At 54.1% G+C, this 25,365-nt stretch overlaps 9 protein-coding genes across 9 annotated transcripts; 5 read left to right on the plus strand and 4 right to left on the minus strand.

The window, feature by feature from the left end:
• Positions 1–696: 696 nt before the first annotated feature.
• BDP55DRAFT_646224 (AMP-binding enzyme) lies at positions 697–3,325 on the minus strand. The gene is made up of 8 exons (XM_060573691.1): positions 2,308–3,325; positions 2,180–2,235; positions 2,097–2,113; positions 2,026–2,046; positions 1,851–1,959; positions 1,672–1,788; positions 1,218–1,614; positions 697–1,164 (listed from the first exon to the last, which is right to left on the minus strand). The coding sequence occupies exons 1-8, from the start codon at positions 3,008–3,010 to the stop codon at positions 860–862; spliced, it is 1,725 nt and encodes a 574-aa protein (XP_060434876.1). The 5' UTR covers positions 3,011–3,325; the 3' UTR covers positions 697–859.
• Positions 3,326–4,017: 692 nt separating this feature from the next.
• BDP55DRAFT_626868 (FACT complex subunit pob-3) lies at positions 4,018–5,907 on the plus strand (the record flags this gene model as incomplete). The annotated part of the gene is made up of 4 exons (XM_060571684.1): positions 4,018–4,314; positions 4,344–4,828; positions 4,885–5,256; positions 5,307–5,907. The coding sequence occupies 4 exons, from the start codon at positions 4,018–4,020 to the stop codon at positions 5,905–5,907; spliced, it is 1,755 nt and encodes a 584-aa protein (XP_060434877.1).
• A 443-nt stretch (positions 5,908–6,350) lies between these two features.
• On the plus strand, positions 6,351–7,457 carry BDP55DRAFT_690159 (NADP-dependent oxidoreductase domain-containing protein; the record flags this gene model as incomplete). Its single annotated transcript, XM_060576828.1, has 3 exons — positions 6,351–6,887; positions 6,993–7,124; positions 7,263–7,457. 3 exons carry the CDS (start codon positions 6,351–6,353, stop codon positions 7,455–7,457), a joined length of 864 nt encoding a protein of 287 aa, XP_060434878.1.
• A 271-nt stretch (positions 7,458–7,728) lies between these two features.
• Positions 7,729–9,446, plus strand: BDP55DRAFT_646237 (uncharacterized protein). The gene is made up of 2 exons (XM_060573692.1): positions 7,729–8,277; positions 8,414–9,446. The coding sequence occupies exons 1-2, from the start codon at positions 8,148–8,150 to the stop codon at positions 9,019–9,021; spliced, it is 738 nt and encodes a 245-aa protein (XP_060434879.1). The 5' UTR covers positions 7,729–8,147; the 3' UTR covers positions 9,022–9,446.
• A 2,136-nt stretch (positions 9,447–11,582) lies between these two features.
• Positions 11,583–13,877, plus strand: BDP55DRAFT_646243 (family 1 glycosyl hydrolase). The gene is made up of 2 exons (XM_060573693.1): positions 11,583–11,934; positions 12,226–13,877. Exons 1-2 carry the CDS (start codon positions 11,891–11,893, stop codon positions 13,610–13,612), a joined length of 1,431 nt encoding a protein of 476 aa, XP_060434880.1. The 5' UTR covers positions 11,583–11,890; the 3' UTR covers positions 13,613–13,877.
• A 361-nt stretch (positions 13,878–14,238) lies between these two features.
• Positions 14,239–15,387, minus strand: BDP55DRAFT_542247 (aspartic peptidase domain-containing protein; the record flags this gene model as incomplete). The annotated part of the gene is made up of 2 exons (XM_060568294.1): positions 14,239–15,165; positions 15,208–15,387. Coding segments are annotated over 2 exons (1,107 nt in total), but the record flags the coding sequence as incomplete, so codon positions are not given.
• A 316-nt stretch (positions 15,388–15,703) lies between these two features.
• Positions 15,704–17,860, minus strand: BDP55DRAFT_257360 (sodium/bile acid cotransporter). The gene is made up of 4 exons (XM_060566310.1): positions 17,483–17,860; positions 17,183–17,368; positions 16,635–17,073; positions 15,704–16,564 (listed from the first exon to the last, which is right to left on the minus strand). The coding sequence occupies exons 1-4, from the start codon at positions 17,655–17,657 to the stop codon at positions 16,045–16,047; spliced, it is 1,320 nt and encodes a 439-aa protein (XP_060434882.1). The 5' UTR covers positions 17,658–17,860; the 3' UTR covers positions 15,704–16,044.
• Positions 17,861–18,639: 779 nt separating this feature from the next.
• On the minus strand, positions 18,640–22,544 carry BDP55DRAFT_257358 (uncharacterized protein). The gene is made up of 2 exons (XM_060566309.1): positions 22,063–22,544; positions 18,640–21,993 (listed from the first exon to the last, which is right to left on the minus strand). The coding sequence occupies exons 1-2, from the start codon at positions 22,358–22,360 to the stop codon at positions 18,923–18,925; spliced, it is 3,369 nt and encodes a 1,122-aa protein (XP_060434883.1). The 5' UTR covers positions 22,361–22,544; the 3' UTR covers positions 18,640–18,922.
• Positions 22,545–23,069: 525 nt separating this feature from the next.
• On the plus strand, positions 23,070–23,550 carry BDP55DRAFT_257356 (uncharacterized protein). Its single transcript, XM_060566308.1, has one exon. It carries the CDS (start codon positions 23,177–23,179, stop codon positions 23,516–23,518), a length of 342 nt encoding a protein of 113 aa, XP_060434884.1. The 5' UTR covers positions 23,070–23,176; the 3' UTR covers positions 23,519–23,550.
• Positions 23,551–25,365: the final 1,815 nt, after the last annotated feature.

Consider the following 25,365-nt stretch of genomic DNA (forward strand, 5'->3'; position numbering starts at 1 on the left):
ACCATGTGACCTATTCTCCTGATCCCCGTGCGTGTGTTTATGGAAGCTTGTCTAAGCGAGGTTCGAGTTACTTCTCGAGTATTCTGTACCGTTAGGAGTCTAAGGTACCTTACCTGCCTCAGTCAGTCTTGCCTGCTGTGGGAGATGTTGTGGGTTGCCCCTTGCCCTAAGACAATGTAGGCAACAACAGGTGAGACAGACAACCTTCCCTGAAGGAAGGTAAGATGCACCTACCGTATCTTTCCTGAAGGTACGGAGTACTTGGGCACATCATCTTACGGTCAGGCACGATGGTGTTGAAGGTTCCGTTCCGCTCCTCCCCCGTCCTGTCAAAACATGAACCCCTGTTCCTCCTTCCCTACCTCAGGCAGTTACCCAACCGGTGTCTACCGTCCTTGTTCTCTTACTGGTATATTGCCGCAGGATACAGGGTTCAGGGATAAGGAAGAAGACTGTCTACTTGGTTTGGTTCGGTACATGTGCATGCACGACGTTCGTCACAGTATGACAGACTAAGATCTTAGGCATCTCGAAACGGAGGCTGCGGGATGGCGCCTCGGCCGTTAGGACCGTTAGCCGTTGACCGTTGACCGTTGCAGGTGGCTTCGGGTCAGGGCTGGCTGCCGTCCGCATTTGGAATGGTCTTAATTTGAGGTAACCTTCCATCTAGACGAACCACCTTACGCAAAGGCACATGGTATAATCGTGTGTAGGTAGTGGCGCGTGATCATGATCTTGCTTCTATTTTGCTCGACAGAGCTAAACTTCTCCTTCATATCCCTTTCCGTCTTCCCTCAGTCTACCGTCTCTAGCTGCTGCGTCTGACATGAAAGACCAACATCACTCTTCTTCATCTTGTCTACTCCCTCTTTCCCTTGGCCCATTCTCTCAAGACATTCTTCTTCAGCTTGCCAGTGCTGGTCTTTGGAAGCTCGTCCACAACTTCAACCTCCCGAGGCACCATGAACTTGGAGATGTTGCTTTGGTGCTTTGCCCACGAAATCAGGTCTTCCCCTTTCAAGCTCTTGCCTTCTTTGACAGTCACGTAGGCTTTAGGACGCTCGCCCCAGTGTGAATCAGGCACCGCTACCACGGCCGCTTCCAGAAGATCAGGGTGTTGTACGAGCATGCCCTCCAGAGCCACCGAAGAAATATTCTCGCCACCTAGTCCCTCGTTAGTACGATGAAAAGCATCAGCTCGACAGGTTGATGCGTACCTGAAATGATGATGTCCTTTGCTCTATCGAGAATCTGAGCCGACCCGTCGGGATGCCAGACGGCGAGATCCCCAGAGTGCAGCGCACCGCCGTCGAACAACTTCTTGGTAGCTTCGGCATCCTTGAAATACTCCTTGGCGCAGATATTCCCCAAGAATACAATCTCGCCGATTTCTTTGCCGTCCTTGGCAACATCAATAAGAATGCCCTCCGGCTGGTCCGTCTTGATAATTCGAATGGGAAGACTCGTGACGAAGCCATGGCCCTGGCGAGCCATTTTGGCGTATTTCTCGTTTGTTGGGAGGGTCTCCCATGATGGCATGTGGTACCCTTTGGTGATGGGGCCATAGGTCTCAGTCATGCCATAGACATGGACAGGGAAGAGGTTGAGGTTTGTCTAACCACGTCAGCACTGATGCGACGACTCTCGGCAGCCGGACGGAGCGTCACATACCATCTGTTCGAACAAGTGCGCACTTGGAGGACTGGCAGCTACAGTCACCCGCACTTCTTGGGGCAACTTTTCGGCCTCGTTCGCTGAGCACAATAGAGTATTGACTGTTGGAGCTGCCTGCGGGCGAAACACTGTGTCAGCTGACTACTTTCTCTATGACTTGGATAGGAGTCACTTACGTTGAAGTGTGTGATGCCTTCTTCTTTGAGCAATTTCCAGATGAGAGGATAGTCGATCTTTCGCAAGCACACATGCGTTCCACGGACAGCCGTTACCGCCCAAGGGAATCTGTGTCATGTCAGTAGGTTTAAGTAAGACCGAAGAGCCTTCAGACTAGAGCGTAGGGCTTCTTACGTCCAACCGACGGCGTGGAACCTTGTAATAGTTAGCAATCGATCATTGGCAACCTATCCTGATTTACTTACATGGGTAAAGTCCATAGCTACGTGGTAGAAATCGACAGTCAGCGGTGTACGGCAAGCATGAGCTGGTCTTACTCATGACTTACATATTTGCAACGGCCAGTATGGTAGTTCAGTCCTGATTCGATGACATTTCCAACAGCTACCGTAGAATGTGATCAGCACGGCTAAATGGTCGGGCAAGTGGTTTGAAAATGGTTCATGTGTCACTTACCAGCCAGATAGGCACCCCTATGTGTGTAGACTACGCCCTTGGGCCTACTCGTAGTTCCTGAGGTGAACGGAATCGCAAGCATATCATCCTCATTACCAGACTGTGAGTGGAGGCCGGCCCAGCCCTGACCATGTTGTTGATCATACTGCAGGCCCTCTAAGACGGCATCATCAAAGGGGCCACTCAAAGCGCCCTCCGTGTAGTCGGTATCAGTGTCAATGATCAAGGGAACCTTGGGGTGCTTCTCCTTGAATTCATCAAGCAGGTGGATGAACTCCTGGTCGACGATGATTGAGTCGACCTCGGCAAAGTCGAATATGTAGGTGATGTCATCCGGCTTCAATCTGTAGTTGACGCCCACATTAACCCCACCAGCGGCGGCAATGCCAAAGATGGACTCAAGAAAGGCGGGCGTGTTGGGCGCGAGGATGCCCACCCTCTTGAAGCCGTGCTTCTTCAGGTAGTAAGCAAGGCCGCGCGCTCTGTCTGCGAACTCTATGTAAGACCGTCGCAGGGTTCGGCCGTTGGCTGTCACATGGAAGATGGCTTCAGCATCGGGCTCTATCGCAGCGGCACGCTCCAGAAAGAAGGTTGGTGAGAGCTGGTGTATGTGGTGGTTCGGAAGGGGCTCATCTTTCTTGGTAGTGGAGGATGAGAGGAGGTGTCCCAGGATGTTCTTGAGACGAGACGGCGGGCTCGACATGGCCAGGGTTGACTGGACGAGCTTATCCTACAAAACTAGGAGATGAAAAGCAGCGATAAAGGTCGAATTGGCAGATTCTGCGTGCTGAATCTGGAATCGCTTGGAGGTTGGTATTTACAGGCACATACAGGTAAGTGAGGAAGAAATGGTGAGTGAGAGGAAGAGGGCTTCGATGCTGCGATTGAGAGCCAACCATTCTTGCTATGTACCGGCCACAATCCCCTTCCACTTACCCGATCCCCGAGCCTGGCCTAGCTGTCCTTGCTGGCATACCCCAATTGTCCAGCTTTTTTGAGACACTTTGACGGACCGATCCCGACAGCTCCAGCTCTCAGCTCCTGCTTAAGCCCGGCTGTCCTCGGTAGGAAATTACCCCACACTTGGCAAGTGTGTTGCTCCCCACCAGGTTCAAGCTCCCGTCCCAGGCAAGTCGGGGTAATTGCGCTAGACCGTATTGGATCTTGTAGACGTTAGGTAAGCAGACTTCACAGAGAAGCGCATAGACCCGCGCCGTGGGGTGAAAGAAAGCTCAGCCAGCAATGCAGGAAAGGGCCCACTGCACTTAATCGAAAGTCGCGTCGTCGCTGTGCCACCGTGCTGTAGCCTTGCGCGACAAGGAAAGTGCAGCGCGAGGTGCCAACGCCCGAAATTTTATCACCGACATCAGCGGGACTTCCTCCAAGCACCGCCATCTTCATCCCTCCCACCTACTCATCTCGAGCATCAGCAATTCGAGTCATACGTCACTACCTCAAATATTTCGCCTCGAGTGGAACCTTCTCTGCGACAGTCTTGCGACTACACCAGCCGATACTTTCCTCAACATTTCGACCTCTCGCCAGCAATCATGGCAGCTATGTGAGTGCCCATCACCCGCTCCTTCTTTCGCGCAGGTTCCCACGCCTGTCGAATGACCGAGAAACCATGCATCTTTTATGATACATCCATCCCAAAATCACGCGCCATTGCTTCGTCTTCGACATCCCCATCGCGCGATAGCTAACGAGATGCCCCCTCCCAGAGAGAGTTTCGACGGCATCTACTTAGACCTCTCCAAGGAGAGCGGCAAGTGCAGATTTGCAGAGAGCGGTCTCGGCTGGAAGCCATCTGGCGGCGGCGACACCTTCACTCTCGATCACAGCACAATTGCTTCGGCGCAGTGGAGTCGAGCTGCCAAGGGCTACGAGATCAAGATTCTTAACCGAGACTCGCGCATCATCCAGCTTGATGGGTTCCAACAAGAGGTAATGACCTGCGCGCAAGACGGTCGACGACACAAGGATGAAATGCTGACGTTTCGTCTGGTGTGAAGGACTACGAGCGTCTTGCCAAGCTCTTCAAGAACTGGTACAGCACCGCCCTCGAGAACAGGGAGCACGCCCTCAGGGGATGGAACTGGGGTAAGGCCGACTTTGGAAAGGCCGAGCTGTCTTTCAACGTCCAGAACCGCCCTGCGTTCGAAATTCCCTACTCCGAAATCTCAAACACCAATTTAGCGGGTCGTAACGAGGTTGCGGTCGAATTCTCAGCTCCCACGGACAAGAACGATACTGGCACCAATGGCCACCTGGGCGGTGCGCGCGGCAAGGGCAAGAAGGCGGGTGCCGGCAAGGACCAGCTCGTCGAGATGCGGTTTTACATCCCCGGAACTGTCAAAAAGGAAGTGGAGGGCGATGAGGCTGGTAGCGACGCCGGCGGTGAGGAGGAGAAGAATGCAGTCACCCTGTTCTACGATACCCTGATGGAGAAGGCCGAGATTGGCGAGACCGCAGGCGATACTATCGCTACGTTTCTGGATATTCTCCATCTCACACCCAGGTATGTGCACATCGCTACGGTTACCCGTGACTTAACTGCTTCTGACACCGCAACAGAGGTCGTTTCGATATCGACATGTACGACGCGTCTTTCCGCCTCCGTGGTAAGACTTATGACTACAAGATCCAGTACGATGCCATCAAGAAGTTTATGGTGCTTCCCAAGCCAGACGAGACCCATGTGCTGCTTTGTGTTGGCCTGGACCCGCCTCTGCGCCAGGGTCAGACAAGATACCCGTTCATCGTCATGCAGTTCAAGAAGGACGAGGAGGTGACGATCGATCTTAATCTCACCGAGGAGCAAATAGACGAGCGGTACAAGGACAGACTCCAGCCTCACTACGAGCAGCCTCTTCACCAAGTCATCACCTACATCTTCCGAGGACTTGCCAACAAGAAGATCACAACGCCCGCCAAGGACTTCCAGACGTATGTGTCTCGACATCCTTGCGAGAGAACCTGTGCTAACATTCATCCAGTCACCGCAACCAATTCGGCATCAAGTGCTCGATCAAGGCCAGCGAAGGCTTCCTGTACTGCTTGGAGAAGGCGTTCATGTTTGTGCCCAAACCTGCGACGTACATCGCCTACGAGCAAACAGCATCAATCACATTCTCTCGTGTCGGCGGTGCCGTCTCTGCGCTGTCAACTTTTGATATCACCGTGCAAATGAAGAACGGCGCTGGCTCGTCACAATTCAGCAACATCAACCGCGAGGACCTCAAGGGGCTCGAGGAATTCTTCAGACTCAAGGGGTTGCGTGTTAAGAACGAAATCGATGAGGAGACCAACCTCATTGCCGCAGCCATGCGCGACCAAGCCATGGACGACTCGGAAGAGGAGGTTGTCGGCGCCGCCAAGGCGGACCGTGGCTCAGCCGACGAGGACGAAGAGAGTGTTGACGAGGACTTCAACGCTGAGAGTGAGAGTGACGTTGCCGAAGAGTTTGACAGTGACCACGAGAGTTCTGGCTCAGGCAGCCAGGAGAGTGACGTGGATAATGACGACGGTGGCGATGATGGCGAGGATGACGAAGAGGAGGAAGAGGAGAGGCCCAAGAAGAAGAAGAAGACTGGTTGAATGTGCTCTTCCGAGTTCTGGGTGTCTCTATCGGTTGGGTGGAGAGGCTGCTGGGCGTTTTTATTTGGGTGTCGGATGAAATGTAACACTACGATTATCTACTTCGACGCTGACCGACAGGGCGTCGCGGAGCCGAAGCAAAAAGAGGTTAATAATTTTTTTGGAAGAGACCCCGCGAGTATTTTGCATCACGACCAATCTCCAACTGCGTTGGCAACTAGTATCGCGTGAACTATTTACCTGGTGGTGTTACTCAAAGCACCTTGCCGTAGGCAAGTGGGGTCCATGCAAGCTTGCCTCAACGCCAGTGAGTCAACTTTGCACATCCTCTACGACCACGCAGGCGATTGTTCTTGATGTCTCAACTCCCAACTGTTTGTTGCTTTCCTCCTCGCAGCCGGCCCCATCAGCTTACAGCGGAATCGCCATACCTGTACAATACCATGGAGGAGCCCGTCCAGCTACCGGGCTCACTGGCAATGATGCCCCGCCTCGGCCTCGGCGTCTACCAGCTCAGAGGGGAGGAGTGCTTCGTGGCCTGTCTGGCGGGGTTGGAGGCCGGGTACAGACACGTCGATACCGCGCAGCTGTATGGGAATGAGGAGGAGGTTAGGAGGGCTGTTGGGGTGTTTTTGCGACGGCAGCGGGATTCAGATGTGGAGATATCCGCTGGAGGGGTCACCAGGGAAGATTTGTTTTTGACGACCAAGGTTGGGAGGTGGGAGGGTGGCGGGGAGAGCATGTATGAGAGTGTTTTGGGGAGTGTGATGAGAGTTGCTGGGGAGGGGGAGGATGGAGGGTATGTTGACTTGATCCTCATACATCGTCCCGTTGCGCGATGGAGAGATCTTTGGAGCATGCTTGGGAGGCTGGTGAGGGAGGGTAGAGCGAGGGCGATTGGGGTGAGTAATTTTGGGATTGCAGCGTTGGAGGAGATGAAGGGTTGCGAGGGGGGGTTGCCGTGTGTGAATCAAATTGAGGTGAGTTTCGTTCTTTCTTCGCGGCGTTGACAGGCATACCGTAGTAAGGCACCTAGCAGTGTGCAAAGCAAGGTTTATAGAGGATGCTAATGAGCGTGGGAATAGCTTCATCCATGGTGTCAACAGCGCGACCTAGTCGCCTACTGCCAACTCAACGGCATCTTCATACAAGCATACAGTCCGCTCGCGCGGGGCCGACGGTGGGCGGATCCGGTGCTGAGAGAGGTTGTGGAGCGGGTTCGGCGGCGTATACGAAACGGAAACATATCGAGATCCGGACGGGTGGGGAAGACGAACGATCGTAACGATGATCCGCAGGACCGGGAGACGACAGAGACGACTCAAGCTGGGATGACGGCTACGGGGGTCACAGAGGTCACGCCGGCGCAGGTGCTGATCCGCTGGTCTCTCCAGCACGGATTCGTACCGCTTCCCAAGAGCGGCGGCGCGAGCAGGATTAAGGAGAATGAAGACGTGTTTTGGTTCCGGCTTGATGGGGTTGAGATGGGGATGTTGGATGGGTTGGATTTGGGGGCTGAGGGGGCGCTGTTTCCCAAGAACGTGAGTTGACAGTGGGTTGGCTAGGTACTCTACTTGCGAATACTGATGTATCGACCTGGCTTGCGTTTGAGGTGATCAAACCTGGAAGTCGGAAAGCAGTGTGTATTATTGCAGACTACTTTGGCGGAATATGATCGATGGGCTCTTTAGATCACGAATGTTTCGTACCTGGCCTGTCTACAAATCATACCAGGTTTCTTCTCGTTGTTCATTGACAGATGACATAAGTAAGAATGCACAGCAGAAGCAACACGCAGCAGAAGCGCCGACATGTACACGAGGTGACTACAAGTGCCCCACGCAAGAGCATCGCCCAGCGGCCGGGACAGCGCGGAAGGTTCGCCGAGACCCGAACCGGGACCTTATTCGGGCGCGGCGGGTTGGTGGCACTGGCGCATAAACTTGCGAAGTGGGCGGTGGAACCATTCCAGGGCGGCCAGGACAGGTGCCAGCTTCACCTGGAATCTTCGATGCCCATCCTGGGCCATCCCACCTCGCACTGCACACTGGAGGGGCAGTGAAGCAGTGACCTGCCTGCTTGCAGCTTGGGGTAAAGATCGCCAAATAAACAAAAACATCGACAAATGTCTCTGTTCTTTTGACTTGCGAGCGCTTGACTCTAGCCTTTTAATCCCCCCCAATTCAGTACCTCATCACCGTCATTTCAAATACTTGACCCGATTGCAAAAGACGACGACCATGAGCGAAGGTAGCTTCCAACGACCGTTGCGTGGCGGTTGCCAGTGCGGGCGCAATAGTTACATCATCGAGGTCCCGCAAGGCACGACCGAGAAAGCGCAGGTGCTCTTCCATACAGACTCAATGCACAGTAAGTCGCTTGGTCTCGCCAATTTGTCGTGATATCCATGGGCGAGCACTCTCAAACAATCCCGCCGTGCATACAGCCGACCATGCCTCACCTCTTCGAGAGCGGGAGCTCCGCTAACCCATGGTCTGATGTGCAGGAGTTCCTCTCGCAACCCCACTAGCCGCCATGATCCGAGTGCCACTCTCGTGGTATCATAGCTCAACCCACGCCTTCTACCCGGACGAAAGGCACTCCGCGATCCGCCGCGTTTTCGAATCACCCTCCAACCACCACCCCTCGAGACGAAACTTTTGCGGCTTCTGCGGCACGCCGCTGTCCTACTGGACCGAGAGACCCCCTACCGAGGCGGAGTTCATCCATCTGACCCTTGCGAGCCTGCGAGGCGAAGACCTACGAGATCTGGAAGATTTGGGGCTGATTCCAGAGTTTGAAGAGCCGGAAGAACAGCCCGCTACTCCGACAACAACCACGGTAATTGGGAGAGAAACCCAGGGCGTACCTTGGTTCGAGGGCATGATCGAGGGGACCCGTTTGGGCAACCTGCGTCACAGCCAGGTTGTTGATCATAGCAAAGACGGGAAAATTAGGGTTGAATGGGAGATTGTAGAGTGGACCGAGGGAGACGACGCTACCAACGTGGCCCCAGCAGCGGATGGCGATGTTAATATGACGACGAATCATCCGGGAAAACGCAAAATGAACGACCGAGAGGATGAGGATGCGGCTGTTGACGGCATGCATTGAGCCTTGCCCATGCCGTGCATTGCAGCAGCAGGGTAGGTCGTAATGAGTCCAGGGCCGTCTCGAGCTGGGCCGGCTCACCTTCGTCCCGGCTTCCGTACACCTCGGTGAGGCTCTGGATAGGGTCTCCAAAACAATAGCTATGCTTCTGGCGCGGACTTTGTCACGTTGGTCTTGGAATTTGGCGCAAAAGTGTAGCAGTTCAAAAGACGGTCTTCCCAATTTACACATATGAGAGAGTGTGCTCCATGGCGGATATGGTAGGAGTTGGGATACGGTTCGAAGAGATGGGCAGGCATACACTGTATCGAACGCAGTATCAACGATGATAATAGTAAAGGTGAAGATATCTTGGGATAGCTGTAGACGCGACCATGTATGCACATGCCTGAGCAGAGAATAAGTGTTATAAAATCTCCGATGATTTTCCGGTAGTTGTGTGTGTTTGTGTCGTTTGAGCTTCCGGTGTCTGAGCCGAAGGCTTGGTTGGCTCCAGGCGAAGGCTCCGCCAGCCGGCCAGACGGCTTTGTCAACCGAAAACGAGTAGACCCAAAACGTTGCATCATCGCCTTGACGACCGTGAAAGATGCTGGGCTCCGCGCAGAAACGATAGATCGGTGGTTCTTCATGTGATACGGCGGTTTAGGTTGTAATCGCGCAGACTAAGGTGCTTACACGGGGGCTGGCGGGCTTGGAGGGGCGGAATTGGAATTCGAACAGGGCGTGGCTGTTCGTGAAGTGGTATCTGTACATCCATCAGCTGCTTGAGAGAAGCATCGGATGGAGCCAAAAATCCCGGAAGAGGCCTCGAGGTAATGCCAGGTGTTCTGAAGTTGAGATGCCGTCTATATTAGAGTCTTGTTATGAAGCTGGGAACGAACGAGCTGGACGGTGCGGAGATTATGGGACGATAGCCGGAGTTGGAGAAGCTTATTGGAGTGACACTGGACGAGCCGGATGTAGATAGAGGTGGGAGGGAGGCTCTCCCGTCCGGCGTCCGCTCACCGAAAGCGACGGGGTCTACTTTGCGGGGCCGGGGGTACTTTGACGATTTGGACTGAGTGTGGCCAAAGTAAGTGACATCGTGGTGGTAGCGGCTGGCTACCCGTCGTCTGGGTGTCGAGGAGACCTCGGGAGGATTCCCCGTGGCCATGGTCGGTCGCCCTATGCGACGCGATTGCGTAGGACGAGACTTTGCAGAGCAGGCATCGAGCATGTCTGCTACCAGCCGACCCTGACGAGGCAATCAGACATTGGGGTCAGAGCGGATTGCGCTAGCGGCCGGCGGAATTGAGCCGTCACCGGAGTTTTGGCGACAACGTTTGGCGATATGCATGCCGCCGCCCATCCAGTTGCGCGCATGTGTATCGAGACAAGTGTGTTTTACGCAATCTGTAGAGAATGTGTGTGATATGTAAAGACAACAACGTCGTGCGTGGGCTGCAGAAGCTGTAGCGAATTCATGCTGGCGCTTGTGCCGAATAGAGACAAGTGCCCAATCATATGGGTTCGGAGATCGTCAGGTGAGGGATCGAGGTTTGTTCGTGTTTCGAGTTGGCTCTTGGAGGCTGGTGGGAGATGGCGCTGGTAAGACGAGCTGGGCAGAAGAAAGGTCATGTTTTGACGGATAGACGGGCCGTCGTGTGCTCTCTAGAACTCTGGGAAGCGGCGGAGAGGAGAGAAATGGGGGGCACTTGGGAAAAAGGGGACCCCACGGCGGGGTAATGGAAGGCGCCCCTGGCCTAGGCGCAGATGCACTTCCCCCTGTTGGGTGTCGGGTCGAAGAAACCCCAAGGAACATAGGAAGTCGTTACCTGCCGTGCCTGCCTGGTTTGCTTCCAAATCTTCGGAAGGAGGCATCGTGATGAGAACGTGCCTACCTTACCTTGCCTCTGCACAACTGCACATGTACATCAAGGTTGCACAAGGTCACTTTACTGGCGGCAGCTGCCGTTGACATAGGTACCTTCCTTTCCGTGGCCTCTGCCAACTCTAGCGAATGGAACATGACGATGCGCTTCTTTTCGGTATTCTATGCACATTCTACCATGAGAAAATCCCCGCGCCATCTTACCCAGTGACGAGATACACCACTTGAAGTAGACGGTACCGGCGGGCAAAGAAGACAACTTGTCAGATCACGCCTCCGACCCCATGCCTCCAATGCCAACGCCAACACCATCCATCTTCGGGCCATGTTCTGGTCTTAGCTTCTCGGTGTCGACGGTCCGACATTGGAGACGTCCTGAGTACCAGATTGACCAAGGCGCTACCTGATACCACGTCCACTCATCCCATGTCATTGTCTGATGTGGTCTGTACCTCACTACATACCTGCACACCTGGTACGGATACCTTGACACGATGCGGGTGTTTGTCCCATCTTTTTCTCTTCCCTGTCTACCTTAGTTTATTATACTCAAGTAATCCTTGTATCTGGCTACCTTCACTTTTGCCTAAACCTACCAGGACGTTCAAGTACCCCCCCGTCCATCCCAAGGTCACAATGCCATTTTAATTGCGCCGCTTTGCTTCCTTCCGTCTTTATTTTGCATCTTATAAGTATCGTGGCAGCACCTCAATTCCCGTCTGTACGATTCCCTTTTGCTCCCTCCTCTCTCCGTCGCCTCCTTCTACATCTCAACTCTACTCTTGACCTCTTTTAGCTACTTGTTATCGGGTGGTTCGTCTTTTGTCGGGGTTATCCATCTACTCTTGGCCGACCCATCATCATCCCACCGTCAAGCCCATCGAAACCCCCTCCATCCGTCAGTCTTAGTGTAGGTGTCTCGCTGAGCACCGCCAACTCTGAGATTCGTAATACCAATTCTTTCTACAGTACCTAGCAGATTACTCTACAAATCCGCCCATCATGTCTCTTCCCAACGACTTCCTTTGGGGCTTTGCCACCGCATCGTACGTATTTCATCCCATCGTCAATCCGGCTCGGCCCATCCCCAGAGCCCTGGTTGTTATCACCATGCATATTCGCGCCTTCTCCCGCCGACATCCCGATTCGGACGACTTACAAGCATTCTCCCACCACACTTCGCCCTCCTCCCTCCGTCTTTCCCGTCCCGCCTGCAAATTTCCACTTCCCCTCCGACTTGCCCCCACTCTCTCATCTTTCCCCCTCTCCCCTCATTTAGTGACCGCAACGACACGACATGCGAGACCCCTGCTGACGCTATTTGTCCACCACTACAGTTACCAGGTTGAGGGTGCCGCTGAGAAAGACGGCCGTGGTCCTTCCATCTGGGACACCTTCTGCGCCATTCCCGGCAAGATTGCCGATGGCAGCTCCGGTGCCGTCGCCTGCGATTCCTACAACCGCACCGCCGAAGACATCGCCCTGCTCAAGTCCGTTGGCGCAAACACCTACCGCTTCTCCCTTGCCTGGTCGAGAATCATCCCTGTCGGTGGTCGCAACGACCCCATCAACCAGGCCGGCCTTGACCATTACGTCAAGTTCGTCGACGACCTCCTTGAAGCTGGCATCACTCCCTTCATCACCCTCTTCCACTGGGATCTTCCCGATGGACTCGACAAGCGCTACGGCGGTCTCCTGAACCGTGAGGAGTTCCCTCTTGACTTTGAGCACTATGCTCGCATCGTCTTCAAGGCCATTCCTAAGTGCAAGAACTGGATCACCTTCAACGAACCTTGGTGCTCCTCCATCCTCGGCTACAGCAGTGGCTTCTTCGCCCCCGGTCACACCTCGGATCGCAGCAAGTCCGCCATCGGTGACTCCTCCCGCGAGCCCTGGATTGTTGGCCACAACCTTCTTGTCGCCCACGGTCGCGCAGTCAAGGTCTACCGCGAGGAGTTCAAGCCAACCAACGGTGGCCAGATCGGTATCACTCTGAACGGTGATGCCACCTACCCCTGGGACCCTGAGGACCCTGAGGATGTAGAGGCCTCTGACCGCAAGATCGAGTTCGCCATCTCCTGGTTCGCTGACCCAATCTACTTTGGCAAGTACCCTGACTCCATGCTCAAGCAGCTTGGCGACCGCCTGCCCGAGTTCACGCCCGAAGAGCTCGCCCTTGTCAAGGGATCCAATGACTTCTACGGCATGAACCATTACACGGCCAACTACATCAAGCACAAGACCACCACTCCTGAGGAAGATGACTTCCTCGGCAACCTTGAGTGTCTCTTCGAATCCAAGAGCGGCGAGAACATTGGCGAAGAGACCCAATCTTTCTGGCTGCGCCCCAACCCCCAGGGCTTCCATAACCTCCTTGTCTGGCTCTCCAAGCGCTACGGCTACCCGCCCATCTACGTCACAGAGAATGGTACTTCCCTCAAGGGCGAGAACGATATGCCCCTTGAGCAGATCCTCGAGGATGACTTCCGTGTCAAGTACTTTGACGGCTACGTCAAGGCCATGGCCGACGCCCACGAGAAGGACGGTGTCAACGTCAAGGGCTACATGGCATGGTCCCTCATGGACAACTTCGAGTGGGCCGAGGGCTACGAGACTCGTTTCGGCGTCACCTTTGTCGACTATGAGAACGACCAGAAGAGATACCCCAAGAAGAGTGCCAAGAGCCTCAAGCCCCTCTTTGACAGTCTCATCCAGAAGGCTTAGGCATACTTCACCACGTTTGACTGTTGACGCGTAGGAAGAGGAGGTCGAAGGTATCCATCAAGATTGGATATGCATATCATTTTTGAAAATGTACAGAGAGCACCAAACTGCTCATGATGATGTATGAAGATTCTTTTGTTACGATCCACCATGTAGTTTGGATATAAATTACCGAAATAAGAAGTGCTTGAGTCCGATGTTGTCTGTGAAGTGAACCAGGAATCACTTAACATGAGGGTCATCTCGGAAGCGCTTCCTTGGCTTACATTGTGACTACCGGCTAAACTTCATATGGTCACACCTCGCTTGAAAGCCTCATGCATGAAGTAGCGACACTCGAGATTCACGTGGCTTGTCAACCAGCGGTTGAGGCAGCGTTTGTAAGCCATAGAAAACTGCCGAACCAGACTTTGGTTCATTGTGGCTCGCAGACATGATAACACGCCACGACTCATACCGACTCGGCTTTACTCGTTTCTCTCTTTGAATGTGGATTCTAGTCGAAAGCTCTTTTCGTGTCCGCAACATGAAATAAAGGGTATCGTATTATGGTTCTATAGATTAAACACCGACAGAGACGCTGAACTTCGTCTTTCTTCCTCCTGTCTACATTTCCGTCCATCTGTCTAAGGCAGCTCAACGCGGTCGGCGCGAGGATCTTCGAGCGAGTTTAATTGCTTTCCGTTTTTGTTTCTCCCTTTATATGTTGGAATCGATCCGTACACCTCCACTGGCTCCGTCTGTGGAGGAGGTCGAGAATCATATTGTGAGCCGTCATGTTTATGCTGTGGTGGCTCCCTTTCCTTTGTTGATTCCCTCCCTCTCTTTCGGCTTCGACGACGCCAGGAAAAGATTCCCAGGCCAAATGTAACAAGCACAGCCGCACCGCCAATAGCTATACCAGCTATAGCTCCGGTCGAGATGGTGGTTGCGGGTGCGGATGTTGGTTGGCGATTATCAGCCGGGGACTCGGTCGGGCTTGTCCCACTATCATTGTCCGGTCCCAGAACTTTCCATACCCCTTTCCACGACTCCTCCCAGTCATTTTCCCCTGTCTTGATCACCGTATCAGCTTCTTCAATAGCAACGACGCTGGAGGAAAGCTGAATGTTGGGACCCGGGGCTTGGCCGAGCCACCACTTGGACTGGCCCCAGTTGGCGCCGAGGAAAGCGTCCTGTAGGAATGCCCTTCCCAGGGCGTATCTACCAGACCCGCTGTTGAAGCACGGGAAGTACGGCGTTGGCTTTTCTGTAAGAGGCTCTGATAGTGTGAGGTTGAGATGGAGGAAAGGCACGCGGATCGTTAGGGGCTCGGTGTTGGTGCCGGAGAGGAAGGTGAAGGATAGTGTTGACGCCGAGGAGACGATTCGTGTATACGCTGCCGATTCCGTATCCCATAAATACAATCCGAGATGTGTGTCGTATGTCACTGGGAGGTGTGAGACGATGTTATCGCATGTTGATTTCGGGAGGGTGATGTAGGGAGCACAGCCGTCGATTGACACGAGGAGTCCGTTCTGGATCGAGTTATTTCCAGCAGCGAGGAGGCCGTCCTGGCGGAGACTGTCTTGTACTGTGAAGTTGAAAGGTGATACGCCCTGGATAACTTCGATGCTGATGTCTCTCAAGGTGATGGGGTTATCAGTGTAATCCCCGTCTGACGCGAGCACCTCGCCAGCCAGTCGATTTTGATCGTATCCGCCGAATATCAGTGATCCTCCGATTTGTAACCAGACGGAGCCGATATGCATACTGAACGAATTCGATGGAATATCCTGCTGCGTCTACAACATGCCCGGGATAAGACTGGCATTAATCGGGTATGTGCCAGTAGAAAACGACTGGTTAATCATATTCGGAGCGCCTACGCCCAAGCATCCCGCAAAAGCAGGTTCTCGGGACACTTCGAACCGGCGGTGTCCATGACGATAGGGAGACTCGGGGCAGGTTGCCACAAAAGTTGAGGGTTCGAAGGCGTGGATTTGAAGAAAGAAATCTCTTGCGGGCGCGCGTCTGACTTGACACCCAGGTACCTATATGTTTCAAGGAGGCCGACCATTGAGAGCAGTTCTGCCTTGAGGCCGCCTTGCGATCCAAAAAAGAGTAGAGAAGGATGATGTGGCATGGTAAGGCATCTTTTCGTGGCACTACATTCAAGGTGCAGTTGATTTAACCAGGACTGCCGGTTGATTGGCTCGTGGTTCGATACCAGGAGTAATCGACGAACCATATCTACACGTTTGTAAGACGCCTGCATTATGCCCAACATGCCACCCGCTATTTGATAGACACTAATCATGCTTCATAAATGGTCTTGACAGGCACCGCACCATGTTGCTCAGTGCCTCTGCCGCCCTTCTTCTCATCATCCCTCTCACCGATCGACTTACCAGACGATCGATCCTCCTCTTCTCCCCGTCCCCCAGCCACACTCACACCGCCAGACCCAACACTACCCCCTCCTCATCCCCCGTTCCATCCCCCGTTCCATCCCCCTCAGCCTTGGCAGCCCGCCTCAAATACCACTTAAACACATACACCAGAATCTGCGCCATAAACACCTGCTCAATCGTGTACAACAACACCGGAATCTGAATCAGCGCCCTCGTCAAATCATCCGACTGCGTCCACATGGCTGTCGCCAACGGGATCCCCAACGACGTCGTCTTGGCCGCGCCGCAGAAGCAGACGGCAATCATCTGCTCCCTCGGCAGCTGACGGACCGTCAGGGCACGCCGGAGGAAGTTGGGGACCCAGCGGGACTGCAGGGGGCGGGAGTCGGATAGACGGGGGTTGACTGCGTTGCAGAGGGCGAGAGGGGGGCGGGCGGCGTAGAAGCAGATTAGGGTGAAGAGGGCGTAGAGGGCGACGTTCATGAAGACGTTGAAGATGATGGAGGGGTGGGGGGTTACGTAGAGAGCGCCTGTTTTGAAGGCTGCTGAGAAGGTTGTCCTATTGACGAGTATTAGTCTCAAAGGGCCACGGAGGGAAGGTTATGGAAAAGGGGGAATGACAAACTCACCAAACAAGCAGAATCAGACAAAACGTCGATACTTTAGCAAGATAAAACGTCCTCAACGCCCAATCGACCTTCTTCTCCCAAAACCACCTCACAACCTGTCCCACAGCCAACGGCAACAACACGCTCAAACCCAACTGCTTCAACACGTTGGCGTACATGGCGCCCAGGGTACTCGGGTTCGCGGGCTGCCAGTCTGCAAACTCTGGCGTTTTTGGAATGAAGCCGTAAATCAGACCAGGAGAGATGAAACTCCCCAGCACGTTGCCGATGACGACCTCGATGATGGCAGCGGCGTCGTCGCCACCCGAGGCGCGGGTCATTACGACATTGGAGGCGATTGTTGTCGGGAGGCAGGAGGCGACAACCATGCCTACTATGATGGGGGTTGAGAGGGCTTGGGTGCGGAGGCTGCCCGCTGCTATGATGATGTGGACGATGACTTTTGGTTTTTGAGAGTTAGCACTGCGTTCCCGAGGTACATCGTCTCTGAACTAAGCCCCTCCCCCTTGGACGTGTGAAGAACTTGTTAGGGAGTTGACTTTACTTACTTAGTAGTATTACAGGAATGACAATAAAGCTGATCCCCTGAACAATAATATGCAGCCGCCAGTTGGCCACGTTCTGCCTCAGCTTCGCGTGCGAGAGCTGCAGGCCGCTGACTAGGAAGATGATGGCGATGCCGCCGTAGATGATGGTGTACTCTGACCTGATCGGTCCACCTCTAGCCGCGACATCTTGAGTTCAGTTCGTTAGTCAAGTGCTCAGCTTCGCTTTCATCCTCGCTCTTCCCTTCCCTCTCTCACTCACTCCCCACATCACATGAAAGAGACTCATCGATTCCAACTTACTCGGGAAAAAGTACGCAAACACACAACTGAGAGCGAACCCGATAACGAGCCACTGCGCCAAGACAAGCTTGAAAATCTTGACTGCGTTACTCCGGATGCGCGCCCACGTCGACATCGGCGCGGATGCGGACTGAAGCTTCGCGCTCTCGTCGCGGGCGTCCACGGAGCCGGCCATGGTCACTCAAAATACGCTCTCGCCGGTTCAGGCCGAATGAGACATCGGAGGCGTCGTGTGACGGACGGCGCGCAAAAAAGGGTGGAGTTCCCTAACGTAGTCGGTATTCGAGCGGCGGCGGAAACCGGGAGACCTCCGGATCTTTTAACCGATTGACTTATCGAGATAAAGAAGGCCGTTTGGCTTGCGGTAAATATGCCAAGACTTTAGATCGAGAGGGTCAAGTTGTATTGGATTAAGGTTAAACCGACTTCATATCCCAAACATTCGTACGGGTTGCGATTCCCTTTCATGTACGGCAAGCCAAACGTTTGGCCGTCGCACACACATAACCCCGGACAAGTCTTCCTCCGCAGATACGATTAGGTGATTGCGAAAAAGAGAATGGATGACGCCAACGCCCAGGTCAGTCGTTTGAGTAGTTGGTTTTCGCGTCGCGAGTGTGGGGCCGGGTTATACCCGGGCGCGGCGCGGCGAGAATCCCGACATCGGTATCGTCTGAAGGTAAGAAGGTCAAGCTAGAGGTGTACTGCATAGGAAGGTTTCGCCTCGGTGTGTGATTACTTAGTTTCTGGATCGGATACAACTGCTTGAACGGATCGAGTGGATTGAAGCTTCTGAACAGGCATTGTAATGGTTCCGTGAGAAATCTAGAATAGCGAGACACTCGAGGTTCAAGAAACTTCGGGGTTCTCCGCATCGGTGCCGTGCCGATTTGGCCGAAGTATAGAAAGACAGAAACACGTGGGAACTCTTTACTCTCGGCCGGACTTTTCTTTCATCTCGGCTCCGCGGCTTTGGGTACGCCCATCTAACGGTACTCGAAGAGCATCCTTTTTCCTTTCCCCGGTTGCCCGGGTTCCCCCAGAGTCATTAGTTCCAAAGCTCGATACCTCTAATACGATGGAGCAAAATAGATCCGGATCCTGGAGACCACGAGGCGTGAATAGATTTTTTAATAAATTGGTTTACTCATTACGTTTACGACTAATAACAGCGGTAATGTTGTCCCGCCTCAGTCTCTTTCTCGTCCGTCATACACCATCTCCCATCTCCTAACCTCATATCCCGTCATCTAGAGAAGTAATTTCCCATCTTCTTAATCATGCTGTATCCTTGACCCATTTTCCGACGTGCTGTTTTCCCAATGTTTCCCCCCAACCTCTGTAACGTAACCATATTTCTCCAAACCAGGGTATCTACCAATGTTGTGTAAGAGGAAGTAAAGAAAGAATAAGAAAGTATCAAAAGCCATGCAACCACCCTCAAGCATTCCTAGCTTGGTTTTGCATCCTACGCATCGCCTCACGATGCAACTCAAACATCTCTCCACTCTGCATGCTCCGTGTGAAAGCCTGATCCGACCTCTCCTTATCGATCCTCGCCTTCTCCTTGCGCTTCGCCTCCGCCTCCTTCTGGCTCATCATGAAGCTCCGCTGCAGATCGATATTCCTCTGCACCTCAGCCTCCCGCGCGGCAGCCTGGCTGGCTGCCAAATTCGATGCGCTCGGCGAGCGGTACATGCTCAGCGTCATATCGCGGCCGTTGGCGGCGGGCGCGGGGGACGCAGTGCCGGCGCGCAGATCGGCGCGGACAGAGTCACGGAAGCTGGCGAGCCTGGCGTCGCGCGCATCTTGCGAGGGGACGTTGGAGTAGCGCATGGGCTGGTGGGAATCGAAGGCGACGTTCTCGGCGGACATGCTGGGTACGTAGGAGCCGCTGGCTGATCTGGAGCCTTCGAGGGAGGATCGCATCGTGCCGATGCTGCTCTGGCGACGGATTAATTCCTTGCGTTGGCTCAATGGGAGGTCGTCCAGAGAGGCTGGCGGCATCTGCGGTGGGTAGACGGGGTAGTTGTACATGGAACCGGATTCGCTGTGTGTTCTGTTGGACGCGGCGGGGATCTCGGGCATGTTGTTGGCGCCAGTCAAGATTCCGTATGTCTTATTACGCAGAGCGACGCTTCTTTGTGCGATCAAGCTCTGAGGGCTGTCGTAAGACATGATACCGGGTGGTGGCGGCGGGGGAATAAAGGCAGCTGGGCTTGTTGCTGAGGGAGCGATGCCAGGGGCGCCGCTCTTGGTGCTTGCAGCGAGAGAGAGCGCCTGTTGTTCTTCTTCAGCAATCGGTTCGAACTGTGTTTTGCTCGATGCACGGCGATGTGACTGATAGGAGTTGTTCCTTGAGTGGCCGCGGTTCGGCGACTGAGTTGACTTGGGTCGGGTCAAGGCCGGCGGAGGTGTCGCGACAGGAGCGGGCGATCTCGAAGGAGCCGGTGCAGGCGCGGGCGTGGCGGATAAGGCGGTCTGCTGAAGCTCCTCGACGTGCACAGGAGCTGGTGCCTCTCGGGTCTGCGGTCTATCGTCTCCAACCTTCAAGGTCTCGGGCTCGGGTACGTCCGCGTGGCCCAGGTGCTTAGCCCATTCGTTTGTGCGATAGTGAAGCGCAACGTTGGAGAAGCTGGGTGGCAGACGCTCTTGGGTAAGATTCAGGGGCGTGGAATGAAGCGAGGCTGTTGACTTGGCTTGCTGAGAAGGGGCGGGGGGTTGTTGACTCTCGTTCGACTCTGACTGCTTGAGTGACCTGTCTTCCCGGGCGACATCACCAACTAAAGTGGTCTTCTCCGGTGCCCTCTCTTCAATAGCAGCAGAAGTGACATCCTTGGCCAGAGACTGAACTGGCACGTCAGTGACAGCTGTCATAGCTGACACCGGTCTAACAGAATCCCCATCGGTGACGCTTCGTCGAGATGCCGATGCTGATGTAGTAGTGTCCGGCTTAGTGATTGACTTTTGCTCTCCAGATAGTTGTGCGTTGATCTCAATACTGCGCCGATGCTCACCGTTCACAGTTCCGGCGCCGCTGTCGCTCTGAGTGTCAACGGTTGCTGCAAGTGAAACGGCGTCGTCATCCCTTGGCCGCTGAAGAACCGCCAGCTCCTCATCGCCATCGTCCTTACGATGCGACTTCGATGTTCGCTGGGAAACCCTCCGCATCAGCTGTACCGAGCTTTGGGAAAGACGCTTCGCAAAGGAACTCCGCTTGCTGCCGACGCCTGCCTGAACCTCCTCGTCATCATCGGCAAAGGTTGCAATAGTAGATCGTTCCTCCCTGTCTCTGGCCAGAGCCTCCTCATCTGGGAATCTGAATGGCAGAGGTACCACTTCAGGAACTGGTGCCACCTCTTGTACGCTCTGGACAACATCGGTGTCGTCGGGGACTTCTTCCGTCTGGCCAATAGCATTGTCCGCAGCAACGGCTCCTGTTTGAGTCTCATCCGGAGCGACGCGTACTGTTACGACGACGTCTTTCTCCTTTTCAGAGACCATCAAACCTGGAGATTCTGGCTTTGGGGGAACAGTAGGAGGAACATCTGATCCTTGCATTTCTGCCACGGGAGGGGCGCGTGGTCGAGGGGTAGCGGTGCTCTGACTGTATCGAATAGCCTTCTCGCTCTCGCTATCACGAGCAAAGCCGGAGTCGTGGTCATCGCTGTCCGGTACGTAATCTCCGTGTACTCTTTCCCACGCTTGTCGCTCCAAAGCGGTGCGAGCCTCAAGCTCCCTTCCAATGTTGGCCTCTTCGTCATCACGGGCACGCTGAGCCTCGGCCAACTCCTCTTCCCGCTTCGTCCGTCGATCTTTGATGACGTTCCACAGCCTCTTTTGAGAAATAATGCCGATGATGAAAATTACAATTACAGCGGCGACCTCAACGCGAATGCCCTTGGTCAGCGGGTATGTGTTGGTGTCTTGGGGAAACAGGTTGTCGTTCAGATCCCAGATGTACGCCCAGAATTCCTTCAGGCCGGCCCGGCTAAAGCAATCGATTCCGAGGACAGTTGCCGTAGCACCACTGAAGGCAATTGTAGACATGAGCGCCCAATCCCGGGTCCATCGGGTGAAGTACGATGCGAAGCCCACTAGGGAGAAGGCAATGATGAAAATGACTTTGCCAATCCCCGTGAGCAGGCCGCCCTCGTGGAGGCAAAGCAGCCACATTGACAGGCAGAACCCGCCAAGAGCACATCCGAGGCATTCCGTAATTTCCTTGAAGAACCAGGAAGCGAGGACGCCGACTGCAGCGGCCGGTAGGACTGCTGCGACGACATACGCTCCTTGGGATCCATTGGACACTGGGATGACCATGACGTAAACGACCAAGACTGTGATACCCAAGCTGACGACGTACGCAACGGAGAAGGCATTATGCAAGATTGTGTTTTTGATGCCAATCAAGTTGTAAATGACCCCAGTGCAGAGCAAGATGACGCCAGCTACGGCCCAACCTGGTGTAACCTTTGGCTCAATAGGTAGCTCTCCTTCCGTTATGGTAGCTGCAACAAATGTCAGCCTTTTCTTAAAGTTGACCTGAGTATTGAATGTGTTACCACAAGTCCACTTACAGTTGTCAAGACTTGAGTTGCCAGAGGTACTGCCGCTCGTTGGGATGATTGGGGGACTAGAGAGCGTGGCAGAAACAGAAGACGACTCGGTAGTAGCGACTGCCGTTGTCCTTGTTGAAGAGGCCGGTGATGTGGTAGTTTCAGCATCTTGTGCGCTTCGTGATAAAGTAGAAGAGGCAATGGCTGCTGTTGTAGTACCGCTCTCTTGACGTCTCGCGGGTACGAAGGCTTGAGCAACAGCCACTTGAAGGAAGATTAAGAGAAGGCCCCAAGTGATTAGGCGATTCCACCTTGCCATGATGACGAATTGGCCACCAAGTGTTGAATCAAAATTAGTTTTCCAGTATTACTGTTTGGTGTTATCGAGACAGTTTCCGAGCATCGATAGATGATATCCACCAGGAGCACTCGGAACGTGAGGAGAAGAGAAGAGGGGATGCCGGCAAAGAGAAAAGAGTCGGTGGAAGACACGCGCGAGCTGAAGGGGATAGCTGGGAGAGAGACGGTATTATTAGATGAACGAACAATGGTCAGCCAGCATCGACTCGAACCCCAGAGACCAGTGGGGGATTAAGACAAGACAGCTCCAGGGCTGACAGCAGAGAAGGGGAGGGGAAGGAAAAGAAGAAAAAAAGGGTACAGACAGGGGCAGGGAACAGCCCAAATGTCATGGGGTGGAGTCGAGACCTGGAGGTGACCAAACTATATACAACAAGGAGGAGAGTGTTAATGCCGGAGGGGGAAGATCCATGGGAGAGGTACGGACCCGGCTGGTAACACCGAGCAGGGCATCATTGGTGCACGAAGACACGCGGATGGCATCAGCTACGATGGACTCGTCACAGCAAAGTGTGCAATCCTTCTCACATGACGGAATAGACCCGGGACTGAGGCAACGCATGGAACCCTTCGAGATGGTCAAAGACTGTGAAGGGCTTCCTTTCTAGCCACCATCTAATAGGTAACAGTGAGATCAGACCAAGATTGAAGCTGCCTTGCATGCTCTACAACCATTTCGCGGCGAGGAGCTTCCAGCCTAGCTGGGATGACAAGAACCGTAGCGGCATAGGATCGAAAGAGGAAGTGCAAACAGGACGGCGCGCGGGTACGGGAGATGAATCCCACGGACGTTCTGAGAAAAGAAACGCAGGCAGGCAAAGTGAGGGTGGCCAACCGAGAGGGCGAGGTCCCTCTTGGCAGCATCGGATACAAGCGAGTGACCTGCGGCTCTCGGCCAGAAGACGGCCAGGAAGGCCAAATCGAGGGTCCATGGCGTCGAGACGGTACGTGGACAACTAGTTTTCTTACGACGCCGCGGCCTGGCCAGGCCTTGCGGCAGACAACAAGAACCCCGGTCTTCTTGCCGGGTCTATGTGAATGTCACAGGTTCCAAGGGCGATCTGAAGGGCAGCAGAATGCAGCAAACGCAAATGTAGCCAAAGAAAATTCGAATTGAGAAATGTTGTGACGAGGAAGCTGTTGGTACCTGGAAGTTGGTCGTAGGTAAGCAGTCGTCGGAAGTTAAGGCGCGTCCATCCATCCCAAATTACAGGGACAGGGGATGACCCCGGCATACCGGGCTTTAGCGTTTGACTCGGATGGGAATAAGACAATCAGGAACAGCGAGGAACAACAGCCCGACGAGATGGAGGGGGGCAGCCTCTGAGGGAGGGGTGGAGGGGCCCGTGGGGCTTGAGTTGGCTGTGAGGTGAGCAAGGAATGCGGACGGATTGGATAGATGGATGGACGGGAGGGATGAGATGGTGAATTGGATGAGATGACAAAAAGAGAGAGGGACGGATAGAAATGCCCGAGACGGGCGCGCGAACGATTTGCACTGGCCGAGCGCTACGTGTAGTACTCCGTACACAGCACATCGCAGCGCAGAGTGAGCTGGCATGGACAGGGCATGGTTTTGCATCTTGGATACCGGATCCCCATTCGCAGCCAGATTCTGTCTGACCCATGGGCCAGCCATACAGGATCCATCCATATGTGGCAGCGTAATGGTTCGTACGCATCATGATGATGTGGAAATCACGGCGGTAACCTTTACTGCTTTTCCCGTAGCCACGTCGTCTGCACTGCCAAAATGGGAGCGTCGAGTTGGGGATTTCCAATAGTCTTCTGCCACCCGCATGAATCCGTGTCCAGATGCGGACGTGTAGGTCAACCGTATTGCTGTAGGTAATGCAATGAATTGCTTTTTCCCGACAACGTTGGATGGCCGGCAGTGGCGGTGGTTCGGCCGAGGTCGTTCATCAGCTGAACCTCGCGTCTCCAAGCACGAATAAGTGCACCGTAGAGGGGGAAAAGGAGATTATTGCAACCTAAGTCAGGTCCGCCGCAAGATCGGTGGCGCACCCAAGGCAAGACAAGGCCGGTAGCCGCGGTGCCGCGCAGGACGAACATTGGCTTGTCTTGCTGTATTAGGTCAGTGTTCGTCTGCGTGAGGTGGTAATAGAACACAATGGTGTGAGCTGCAGCCAACCATTGCAATCCATTCCTTTGCTGCAGCTGCAACCTGCACCTGCACGTCTCCGGCCAAACGAGACGTGGAGACCTTGAAGACCTTGGCTTGCTTGGGTAGGAAAAGTCGTGATGGACGCGAAATGAAAGAGTTGCACCGACGCAGCGGGACGAGGACGATCTCCCAAGGTCCAAAGTTCCAAGTACGTACCCCCGCCGGGCGCTTTTTTGATGACCAGGGCCAAAAAAGCAGGGGCCACCTACGCTAAGCCTTCTCCAGATCCACTAGCCCATCCCGTCTTAGGTCAGTTCCTGCCTTAGCTTAACGGTGCATTCAAGGGAGGATGGAAGGGAAGGAACCTGGAAGACGAGGATGAAGGAAGGCAAGGAAGGCAAGAAAGGCAAGAGAGAGAAAAGACATCGACGAGCACTTGCACTTTGAAATATCGTACGGTAGATACGTAACTACGTACTGCCACGTATCAAGGTAGGTTTAGGTACCTACCTACCTTAGGTAAGCTAAGGTAGTGACCGGCAGTATCAGGTCGACACTGAATCTTGCAATCTTCGCAACAATGAAAGGGAACCTTCGTCTCACTTCACCATCACGTCCACAACATCGCTCATCCTTGATATCATCGAACCACAAAACCCCCCACCTCGATTCCTCACAGCATCTTGCTAGACTGGCACCACTAGACCACGGAAGACCCATGCTTGCGATGGCAGACTATGCGTCAATAACTTCCGAAGACGCGCTTGCTCAGCAATAGACCTGACAGTTGGCCCAGTATTTTGTCTCCATTGATCGTCCTTCAGCTGGTTTTTCTCTCA

This window comes from Colletotrichum godetiae, assembly GCF_030913485.1.
Source record: "Colletotrichum godetiae strain CBS 193.32 chromosome Unknown BDP55scaffold_4, whole genome shotgun sequence".
NCBI lineage: Eukaryota > Fungi > Ascomycota > Sordariomycetes > Glomerellales > Glomerellaceae > Colletotrichum > Colletotrichum godetiae.